This window comes from Primulina eburnea, chromosome 2, assembly GCF_022965805.1.
Source record: "Primulina eburnea isolate SZY01 chromosome 2, ASM2296580v1, whole genome shotgun sequence".
Taxonomy (NCBI): domain Eukaryota; kingdom Viridiplantae; phylum Streptophyta; class Magnoliopsida; order Lamiales; family Gesneriaceae; genus Primulina; species Primulina eburnea.
Genome location: NC_133102.1, coordinates 10,796,439 through 10,807,960, shown reverse-complemented (window position 1 = coordinate 10,807,960; position 11,522 = coordinate 10,796,439). Strand labels below are relative to the sequence as shown.

At 32.7% G+C, this 11,522-nt stretch overlaps 2 protein-coding genes across 6 annotated transcripts; both read right to left on the bottom strand.

Moving 5' to 3' along the window:
- Positions 1–711: 711 nt before the first annotated feature.
- On the bottom strand, positions 712–3,926 carry LOC140822959 (O-fucosyltransferase 13-like). 5 transcript variants are annotated; one of them, XM_073183987.1, is made up of 6 exons: positions 3,768–3,926; positions 3,538–3,620; positions 2,493–2,563; positions 2,283–2,371; positions 1,943–2,164; positions 712–1,655 (listed from the first exon to the last, which is right to left on the bottom strand). In XM_073183987.1, exons 1-6 carry the CDS (start codon positions 3,890–3,892, stop codon positions 917–919), a joined length of 1,329 nt encoding a protein of 442 aa, XP_073040088.1. In that variant the 5' UTR covers positions 3,893–3,926; the 3' UTR covers positions 712–916. The 5 variants fall into 5 exon arrangements, with proteins under 5 accessions (XP_073040088.1, XP_073040093.1, XP_073040090.1 ...); XM_073183992.1 differs by having other exon boundaries at positions 3,538–3,643; positions 3,768–3,911; XM_073183989.1 differs by having other exon boundaries at positions 3,878–3,893.
- A 505-nt stretch (positions 3,927–4,431) lies between these two features.
- LOC140824580 (uncharacterized protein At2g34160-like) lies at positions 4,432–6,716 on the bottom strand. The gene is made up of 5 exons (XM_073186153.1): positions 6,403–6,716; positions 6,262–6,310; positions 5,480–5,542; positions 5,320–5,387; positions 4,432–4,713 (listed from the first exon to the last, which is right to left on the bottom strand). The coding sequence occupies exons 1-5, from the start codon at positions 6,517–6,519 to the stop codon at positions 4,618–4,620; spliced, it is 393 nt and encodes a 130-aa protein (XP_073042254.1). The 5' UTR covers positions 6,520–6,716; the 3' UTR covers positions 4,432–4,617.
- Between the last annotated feature and the right edge of the window lie 4,806 nt (positions 6,717–11,522).

Below are 11,522 nucleotides of genomic sequence, written 5' to 3'. Positions count from 1 at the left end.
AACATGGCAGGTAAAAAATCTCAAAACCAAGAGACTGATTGCAAACTATAGATTGGGGTTGGCGGGTACATACGGAGTTACTTGTAATCGTCAAGCAATCGGGATCAAGAATTGGTCGCAGTGAGAAGACAACAGTCCTTTTAAATTAAAACATGAAACAGATTTTATCCGTATATGTTTTTAATAATAGAAGTTTTAATCTTGATCCAAAATATATTGAATCACCGAATCAAATTTCCCTAGTTCTACTCAATAAATTTCCTAAACCCACCACTCGTTGTAGCTTTCCTTCCTCGAAACACATTATTGTGGCACTCTTCAACAAATTATTAATCAAATAGTTATCCATAAAATTAGATCTTAAACCGGGTCAAAATGATTATTAAAACAACTTAAAATTTTAACGATGAATATTGGACTATTAATCTATCCTTATTTAATCCACTCAACCAAACACACTAGTGTCTAGCCAGCTACAGGACAAGTCAGTTTGGTTGTATATCAAATATTTGCTAAATGAGGAATGATTCAAAGGTGGTGTTGCGCAGTCGTCTATTGTGTCTAAATCTACACTCTTTCTAGATTATTCTTCAATTAAATGGTATTATTTATTAAATTCTATTTTCTACTACCAATTCGTGATAATCTATCACTTCTTTCGGCCAGCCTGGTGAATGTAGGGATCATATACAGAAGAGAGTCGAAAGCAAATGAATGAGAGCTCAACAGACCGCTGTTTCGTATTCATGATTCACGTGCAGATCTGTTTAGCATGTGTCCATTGCACGTGTAGATAGTTCCAACAGTTGAAACTTACAGAAATGAATGAATACTTCAATTTTCTAGCTAAGAGAAATCAAAACTCGTTTTTACATTTGAATAGATTAAAAAAAGCCTGACTGCCTGAGAAAAAAAACTAACCTTCAAGCTTGAACTCACAGAAGCAATCGGGTAAAGCAGATCCTATGCCCATTACAAAATCATTTTTGTGAACCTTGTACAGCGCGTCCATCAAAAAATTCCCATGAAGCCCCTTCGAACATAATTCTGCAAATGCCCTCCTGCTTAAGAAAAAGGTTTTATACAACCCCTTGAGAGCCCGCATGGCAGCAACCATTTTATCCATGTTCCCAAAATATGTAGCCACGTATGAATCACTATTGATTGAAACATAATAATCTAGTGCAGCTTTTGTGTTTCCATGCATGTTTTTGAAGTCCTCGTCACTCAAAAGGGAGGATTTGGTAAAAACATTTGTGTATACAGAAGTGAGGCCTTCAAGTTCCATCAGACCATCCCCAGCTGCCAGATAGATACTTGTATTGGTAGGAATAGCAAGAGCTTGAAGGATGATCCTGGTTTCATTTGGTGTAAGGGGACACTTTCCACGGTTTCTCCAATGACGAGCTTGCTCTCCAATATATGGTTTTCTCTCTCCTCGCGCAGCCTCTATACTTTGGACAGAAGAGGGAGAAAGACCAGTGTATTCACACTGACTATAAGCTACCATGTCAGGCTCAAACCGGAGGTGAAGTGAAAGGAATGGCTTTGGAATGGCTTGAAAAAGCAGAGATCCTTTCTTCTCCAATGCACTGGTTAGACGCAGAGCCTTGTAACAAGCCTGACAAAGGGCAGCTTTTGCATACTGTGGATATCTGCGACAATAGTAATGCCAAGGGAGTTTAGAATCTTTAAATTACACCTAATCTACCAAAAGTTTTAAATGCATCGAATGACAGTAGCGTCAATGGGAATGAGGAAATGTTAAAACAGGGATAAAACTCCAGGCAATAAAAGGTAAATAAGTAATCCAAGAGAATTTTATTCAAAAAACACAAAAAGTTATCTAAGAGAAATTACCATCTAAGGAGTCCACCCACAGGTCTCAGTAATTTTGTCTTGGGAAAAAAATTTCAATTTGAGAGCTTAAAATGCACGGTACCTGTCTCTTCTCTGACTCATTGCTGGAGTTATTGAAATATAATGATGCTCCAGCAGCGAAGGAAGTACAGTTTCTACATAATCAAACAGACCTTTGCGCTTGCTACAATCCACTGGAATAGGTACTTTGGATGCTAGCTCTGCAGGCAACTCTGTCACAACCTGAACAAAGCCATTCATTTGTTCGATGAAGTATTCCACATCAAAGACATCTCCAAATCCACTGCATTGTCAAACAATGAGTTAAGACAGGAATGATTTTAAAAGGATAGGCGATGAATGGCTTCCATTATTTCCAATCATTGGAATAAGATCCTGGCCAACACACTCATAATTCTTACCTAGATTCATTCCAATATGCAGCCACTTCAAATTTGGGTAGAACAAGAGTTGCATTTAGCAGGTGAGCAATAGCAACACCATCACAAAACTGAAATTACCACAGTAAATGTATGTACAAATCTATAATAATTTATCAACAGAAACAAAAACAAAAACTACATAATGATGGTGAATTCCGAACATGGAAGAGAACATAACAAAGTACTTACGTCCCTCCTCATCTGATTGAGCCCTCCATAGCAATCAACTCGAAGATACCCATTGGTGTTAGCTGGAAGAGCTGCACCATGAAAAAACCATTGCAAACGTCTGCATTTGAACTTTGAAGTCAGTTGAAGTTAACTCAGAAAATATAGACCAAAGAAAAATATATGATCTGGATATTGAAGCAAGAAAACACCTTGATTTATTCCCCATCTTATTAAACAAATTTTTATTTTGACCCAATAACCAATTGGTAGAAGATGCCCCGGCACAACCTGTAGATCTTGTCTTGAATGACTTCAAAATTATCAAGCTCTAAAAACCACTAATATGTTCAACCTTCGAATGGATTCAAGATTTCAGTACCAAGGGAACTTTGATTACCTTAATCTTCAAATTTATAATCTCTAGCCGAAAATGTCTAACTTCAATTTTTGAATGTGGTTAATTGAACATTACAAAGAAAACAGACAACTCCATCTGCATATTTTAATGCGCCGCAAACCATATTTTACTTTGGATCAATAAATGCAAAATGGGTGTCGACAACCAGAAACCAGTTCCAGAATCCATTGAACTATGAAGATCAGTAAGCACTATAGACCTCATGCGTGTTCAGTGTTTGTAGGACTTCCAGATTTTCAGTTTTCAGTATCTAATGGAATTGGGGAATGGGAGGAAGACTAGATAGTAGATACCTTAATTTTCACATCTAGCCCAAAAATCAAGAACTACATTTTCTGGATGTGAAATTTGAACTTATCAAGAAAATTTTGATACAATTTATCCACTTCATACGTACTCACCTTTCATCTCATAATTTTGTCTAAGAGGAACAAAGAAACTAGTAGTTTCGATTATAATGTCAAATGAATCTTGAACTAACGAAATGCAATTAATTCCGCCATTAAACTTCAATGAAATCCCGATTTGATAACCTTAAATCAGAGAGAATAAATACCTAAACATGAACCATGACGTAAAGAACAAAATTCAAAATCTACCCCTTAGAAACACACAAATTAAGAAATTAATCAGTAGAAACCTAACCAGCAGGCTTTCCTTGTAACCACCAATCGCAAGGCCGCCATCCCATTATTCTCTTTACACTCCATATCTCTGCCGTTTCTGATCTGTTAATTCGGGTACCAATTAACTTGATTCCAAAAAAAAAAAACCCTTAAAATATGAAACTGAGTCTGAATCCAGGTAAGCCCAATATCCAGCATTTAAAAGTTCATAATCAAAAAGTAAAAACCAAAATTCGCACGGCGGCTTACACCGGAGAATTCAGAGATGCTTGCGGAAATTGGGAAGCTGGGGAAAATAGAAATAGGGCGAGAAATAAAGAAGAAAATATTAGGGTTACGATCAGTAGGGTTTTCCCCACCGTTGTAGCGAACATTGAACCCAGGTTGTAAATGTTTCCCACTCACCAATACATGATATTATTCACGAAAAATAAATTATATATAATTTTTATTTTTAATTAAAAATATTTATCTTAACTATCTTTACTTTCTATAAATGTGATCTAATGATATTGATAATATAAAAATTAATAGATGTCTCACCTCTTGTGAGACAGACTCACGAATTTTTATATGTGAGATGGGTCAACCATACCGATATTCATAATAAAAAATAATAATCTTAACATAAAAAATAATATTTTTTCATTGATGACCTAAATAAGATATCTGTCTCACAAAATACGACCCGTGAGACTGTCTTATATAAGTTTTTGTCTATAAAAATTAAGAGCATAAATTAACCAACTATACATTTTGAGAATTCAATAATACAAGTGATATACTAATGATATTGATAAATGAGAAAAATTAAAAACATAATCTAAACCACTTCTCTATTAAGAGAATTCAATCTAGATTCTATTATTTCATAATAATGTTTAGTATTTTTATATTTAATCTAAGAAATTAATGTATGTTCATATAACAAATTAAAGGTTCGTGATTGAAAAAAAGAAAAACTATTATACAAGGGAAACAAAAACATAAGACCTATCATCATCACTAAATAGAAAAATAACAAATTTCCAACAATTTTGAAAAATATAACTAAAAAGTTATTGGAAAAAAGGGGACGCCAGCATTCCTATTCATATCTCTAATATTTGCCATTTCCATTCTCTCCGCCATCTTGTGCAGCAGCAGCAGCCATCAATTCGTCGAAATTTGTGGTTTTACCAAGCACTATTTCAATCTGCACCAAGAGAACGAAAAAGATGAGCAGAATTTAACCAAAACCCCAATGCGTCAACTGATGTGGATATGAAATAACAATACAAAACTAGCAATCCCACTAAAAGATTCCTACTGGATTCTTAGACATGGGCATAACCAAATGCAAGTGCCACTTGAAATTAACTTTGGTGCAACAAAATCCTTTAACAGCACCTACTGTCTTAATGTTGATAAGGTGCGATAGTCGATAGACCATATTTACAGCTTATGTGTGCGTGAAGCACTGTTCTACGTAATTTTAATATTTGAATCAAGCTTTATATTTTTTTATTTCAGCAAAAAAAATTATATTTTTCATTACTCCAATAGACGCAGTTTTCTTGCAGTAGATTCTGGTTTTCTGATATACAATTTTAGTTTCTTAGCTTATTCTGTTCATTATCCACCATGACTTTTATTTTCTATTATCCAACTTCAGCTTATGATTACTATACTTGGATACAGCAGCTGGATTAATGCTTCAAAGATTTTGCAGTATGGTCAATGTTTGCAGAAAACCATTCTAGTTTTCTCGTAGTTCATTAACCAGAATTGGGATAAAGGTTCTTTGAAGAACTGAATTTACCTTGGCTTTTTGAATGGGACGCCCCCTTGAACCATCATCCTTTATCTCCACAGTGGAGGTCATGATTTCTACATGTATGGAAAGACGCATAATATTAAATGTCCATACTATTTGACACTTCACACATGAACAACGAGCCATAACAAATACCAAAACTCACTCTTCTCAATGACAAATCCATTATTCTTCAGAATTTCAGCTATGGAGACAACTGTTGAAATTGCTGCGATAATATAACACGAACGGAGTATCAGTGCATGCTTAAAAATGGAAAGAAACTAATCATCATAAAGAAACTTTTAAGGCCATAAGTTGTGGTTTAGAGCTCTCAAACTGACGTCATTGGTATCTCTATGACTCCCACATGTCATCTTTAGAGCCGGAATTCTGATCATGATATTTATTTTACTTTAATGACAATTAGACCATTTTGAAGCTTTGTTCTTATCAATTACAATAGTATATCTCACCTACGTAGAGGTTTTGGTATATGAGTATATCAGACATGGCATTGAGAATCTGACAAGCATAAACTTGATTAGCTGTTCCAACATCATGTTAAACAAGAAAAACAGATCCCTTCCATATGCAAACAAACCAACAAATATTACCTTGTTAAAATAAATACCATGAATGAAAAAATGTTTAACAACGATCACCAATACTTATCATCCATATAACATAATTGAATATATTTGTCCATTCATAAGTTTAAATTGATTCTAGATAGCTTCCATTTATCCAATATAAAGTTATAGTCTAAGCTCGCTTCTATTGAATCTAGGAACTCTCGATATTAATACGTGTGTGACTACAAATTAAATGTGTTAAGTTGGACCAATGGAAACACCATGAATTGAATTTCCACCGCTACGGCAAGGCAACATACAACCACCAATTAATGAATGTGGAACAACATACAAGTAAAAAAGGTATAATTACCCATGCCAAGTGCCGAAAGTTCCACTTCATCGTGCTGTTGCAAGTATCTCTACACACAGTTGAGGGGGGGAAAAAGACGAAGATCCATAATGGGTTCCATATTAAAATAAACATCAGTTATATTGACTGCAATACATATACCTTGGTGAGATTAACGTAAAAGAAAAGAGGTTTCTTAGTGTTGGAGACTTGAATCCGGTTCTTCTTCTGGAATTCAGCTATTTTGATCTGGTTCACTCCCTCTGTTATTCCTTCCATATGGAAGTGGAATGTAATCGAAAATTGGATTTAATCACAATCTTCCTGGTTGAATTTGGAGGCTGGGTTTTCGGAAAGCTAGGGTTTTTACCGTGAAATAGGGAATGCGCAATGGGAACAATTGGGCCCGATTTGTTAATCCCCTAGAAAAGCCCACTTTCTGATTGTTACCGGGCCGACCTGACCCAGACTAGCCAGGCCCGCTTTTTTTTAGGTTTTTCGTTATCTGATTTCACACTTAATTCCCAACTTTTTTATTTCAGGAAATAAATTCAGTAATTGGATTTTTTTAATATTGCTGAAAATTTTTGTGAGTAAATGTTTTTTAAAAAATAAAATTTATCTTTGGAGTAATTCTTTAATAAAACAATTTTTATTTTACGTTTCCAATCACTTAAGATTTTATTTAAATTATTGAATAAATTATATTTAGGTTATAACTTATGGTGATAAATTTTAACTTTTTAAAAAAAAATTAGAGTATTTTTATTCAAAACATAATATAAAATAAGTCTTTTTTTTCTTTTTTGAAGTGGTGAAAGTTAAATTATCTTTGCATCTTTACTATTTTATTATATATCTATACTAATTTATTAAGTTTGAGACACTTAGAGTAATTAATTTTGGTGTCATGGTCAGCGGATAGAGTCATTGTTTTTTAAAGTTTAGGTTATAGGTTTAATTTTTACTGAGGTCATTTTTTATTCTTTTATTTTTAAATTTATTTTTTTAATTTATATATCAAAATTACATTGTAGTCCCTCACTATTTCTTATAATTGTATTTTGATCTTCATTTAAATATAAATCAAATAAATTATAAAAAAATTTATATAAACACGCAACGCGTGCGTTGCACTAGTATCTTATAAAATAAAAGGATATTAGAATAAATATTTTTGGTTTATTTAAGTAAATTTTCGAATTTAACCCATTCATAAAGAAATATTTAGATAAATTATGTAATTATTAATTTCGTTTTTTCTCGTATATTTTTCTCCCTAATCCACCATTTCATTGATATATTCTTAATTTCTCATAACTTTCATACAAATAATCGTATTTATTTATTTTTATTTTTGAAATCATTATCAATTCATTATTATTTTGTTACAAATGTCACAAGAATATTAAAATTAATAAAGATTAGCTTATAAACTCGTGAGTTAATACCACCCAATAGTCTTTTAGTATGGAACACTTTTGAGTTTATAACCTAATATTGGTATACCCTCGTTGAGAGTCGACGTAGTAGAAGAGACGACTTAGAAAAAGATTATCATATGATCTGTGTCGATAATTGCAATTATAGACTGGATTATTAAGATGCAAGATTCATGTAATGAATGCGGAAAGCTGTGCTAAAATATTCTATAGTGGGCCACCACAAACATCAGCTTATCAAGATCGTCGATATTACAAAATATTAAAAACTAATAAAGAGTAGTGTAGACTCATGAGGCTAGATCGACTATTAGGCAAGCCTTTTGAAATATAACACATTTTAGGTTTGTGATATTTCACATCAAATAATAAAATAAATAAAAATAAGTTATAAACTCATGAAGTTATATTACTCAATAGACAAGCTTTTTGGGATGAAATATCTCTTAGGTTTGTAATCTAATAGTAGTTCTCTCATTGACAGTCCGTGTGGCAGAAAAAACAGCTTAATAAATGGTTATAATTCAATTAATCACTGTCAATACTTGCAATAATAGGATGGATTAAGTGCATGTGCATGCACTAAATACTGAAATGTATGTAAAAATTGTCTAAAGTTGATTGTCGCAGACGTCGACTTCTCAAGTGATCGACAATGTTACAAATTTCACGCATCGAATATTTAAACTTAATAAATATTAGTTTGTAAACTCATAGGACGATACCACGTAATAGACAAACTTTTTTGAATAAAACACCTTCTGGTTCTATAAATAAAGTATTTACAATTGTATCAGAAGAGAAAACTAAAGTTTTGAGAAGAATAAAAATGAAAATGAATTGTTTATACTCATTTTTTTTGGGGATGAAGAAAAAAACTAAACATGAACTTTAAATTCGGGATGAATGAAATTTGGGTAAACCAAAATTACAAATTTAACCGAATCAATTTGAAAGTTTGGTTTGATTTATTTAGATATGTGATTTTTTTTTAAAAAAAGAAGTTAAATCAGACCGATTTTCGTTTATTTATAACCGAATTAGTCGATTTAATTTTCAAATTAACCTGTTTATTAATTGTCAAACAATATTGTTTTTTAATCGAATCAATTTGGAAGTTCGGTTTTTGATTTTTTCATAAATGTGATTTTAAAGTTTTTAAAATGGTAAATCAGTTTGGTTTCGTTTGTGTTATAACAAAATTAGCCAATTTATTTTTTCAAATTAACTGATTATTTGTGGAAAAATATTGACTTTCTTTTGAAGGCCTTGAACTATAATATTGATGCTTGTGTTGGGTAAAACTGTAAACGAATCGAGCCGCTTTGAAAACTTTTTGAGCTGGTTTGATAAATATTTTTTCGTTTGAATTTATTGAATTCAAGACGAACTCAAACGCGTTCAAACTTTTTTTAGAGTCGAAGTCAAGTCAAAATTATTTTGTGCGATAGTTCACGAGCATTAATATTTTATTGATATATTATAATTATATATTAAATATATAAACATTTCGAACCTTTCAGGCGCTTCGTGATTTTGAACCTTCATTCTCGATCTTTAATAACTGAGCAATAGTTCGAAGAGAACACGAACATATTCGAAGATTTTGAGCAGAACTCAAGCCAAAAAAAATTAAAATTTTGAAATTGTACTCGAATATACTTAATTCGAGATGAATTTGAGTGTATACATATATATGTTTATATATATATATGTATATATATATGTATGTATGTATATAAAATATCAAAGAAGTGGGTCAATGTGAATGTGATTTGATTTTAAATAAATTTAGTTAAAACTAGTAAGGTTGAGGTTGAGCATATATAAATTGATTTGATTTTTGATAAAAAGTTAAACCAAACCATGTTTTGCATGAGATTTTGAACTACCAATTTTTTTTCCAATTGAAAAGATTTGGTATTTTTTTAAAAGATAAATTAGTCTAAAATTCCCACCTATAATTTTAGTTTATGAATAAGTCCTCATGTTAGTGCTTTTTATTAAGGGTTGAATTTCCTTGATTTTTTTCGCATATTCAATGTGATAGGATCGATTAACGTATCAAGAGAGTTTAGAAGGGGGGTTGAATAAATACTCACAATTAAAACTGATTTTGTCGAATTTTGAGTTCAGTTTGGTGACAAACTGATTCTCGGAATCTTGTAGGTCAATGTTAATCAGTTAAACTGAATCAGTTGCGGAAAGTAACTGACTGAAAGATAGAATACAAAAATAAAATACGCAAGGGCTGTTTCTGGATGTTCGGAGATTTCAATTACTCCTACATCACCCCTTCTATCTCAAGGATAGGATATCCACTAAAAGACTTTTATCAAATACAAGAATTGTACTGACCCACTTCAGTTTGGACTTAACACTGCCAAAAACTGAAACTCTTAGTTTAACAAAATGTTCTCAGTGCGTAACTGATCTTAGCACTATCGAATTTCAACGATTATTACAACTTGCTAGAGAGATCAAATTGTAACCTTGACTGCTACGAATAAATCAAGCAAGAGTGAGCTAAGATTTTGACAGAGTGACAGCAAGCTTTTGAATCGTATTTTTTCACTTCTTCCTTCAGCTGTTCTTTTGTTATATTTATAAGCTTCTTTTCTCCAACGGTAACTTGCGATGAATTTGAATCTTTGTATCCGTTGATTTCTTCTTAATTATTTCTTGGACATTGTTTGCTTTATTTATTGTGATGCGGCGTCTTAATTGCTTTCGCCGAAATGTGTTTTTCTAAGCTGTATTGATTGAAGTGCGGCGTTGCAATCTTCTATGTCTCTTGACGGTTGATTGTTCTTTCCCGAGACATGTTCAGTTGAAGGGTGCTTAGCATATAGCTGAATATATCAACTGATCAGTTTCCAACTGATCATTCAGTTGATTTCAGACTGAATATTCAGTTGTATGGATTCAGCTGCTGAGTTCAGTTTACTCGATCAGTTGGTTCGTATTTTTGGTTGATTCATATTTTGTCAAACTCCAGAATTTAGTTTCCAACAATTTCCTCCTTTATGGTGTTTGACAAAACTTAGTAAATAATAATTGAACGTCTGGACTCATTGTAGATAAATAAGATATTGAATTTCTTGAATTGATAGAAGTTTTGAATTAATAACAGCTGAATCTAATAATCTGATTAACTCATTGTGGTTTCTTCTGTTGTTTCTCAAGATGCTCTTTGATTTCTTCCTCCGTTTTGTCAAACTCATCCATCTTCATAGATAGTCTTCGAACGTCAGTGGACATAATTTTGACATCTGAGGAGATGCTTGAGACAGCGATTTATAAGGAAGTCTGCAACAGTTCCATTTTATGAGAAACAGAGGTTTCCAATCGCTCAACTCGTTTGCTGATTATATCTTGAGTTGTAAATAGACTTTGAGCTAGACCTCTGTTGTTTTTCATCTCATCCACAGTTTGAGTAAGAGACTCCATGTTGGCTTGGATGGCTTTCAGTTTTGCTGTATTAAATTCAATCGAGGAATCCAATTGGACAGTATGAGAAAATTGTGTAGATTGAATTTTCTTGATTTCGGTGAGCATCTGCTGCATATTGTGCTGCATATTCTGTATTTCTTCAAGCACAAGATCAAAATCTAATGATGATTGAGGAGGAGACTGATGAGAGGATTCCGGTCCTCTTGTGGTTTGACAAATATAACCAACTCTTGGTCAGTTGCTACTGTTTCAGCAACATTCTGAACTGAAGTAATTGTTACAGCAATTTCTTCTGGAACTTGAGCCGGAGAAAGTGGATTTTGATCAGCAGATGAGCTATCTGGAGGAATAACAGAGTCGGATGAAGCCAAAACTGGTGCCTCTAGA

Coding starts and splice junctions, on each gene's coding strand:
- LOC140822959 (XM_073183987.1), bottom strand. CDS start 3,892: ATGTTCGCTACAACGGTGGGGAAAACCCTACTGATCGTAACCCTAATA. Junction 2,372..2,492: donor TCAATCAGATGAGGAGGGAC/GTAAGTACTTTG, acceptor TGGTAATTTCAG/TTTTGTGATGGTGTTGCTAT. Junction 1,656..1,942: donor ATGAGTCAGAGAAGAGACAG/GTACCGTGCATT, acceptor CTATTGTCGCAG/ATATCCACAGTATGCAAAAG.
- LOC140824580 (XM_073186153.1), bottom strand. CDS start 6,519: ATGGAAGGAATAACAGAGGGAGTGAACCAGATCAAAATAGCTGAATTC. Junction 5,388..5,479: donor TGGATTTGTCATTGAGAAGA/GTGAGTTTTGGT, acceptor CCATACATGTAG/AAATCATGACCTCCACTGTG. Junction 4,714..5,319: donor GTCCCATTCAAAAAGCCAAG/GTAAATTCAGTT, acceptor CTCTTGGTGCAG/ATTGAAATAGTGCTTGGTAA.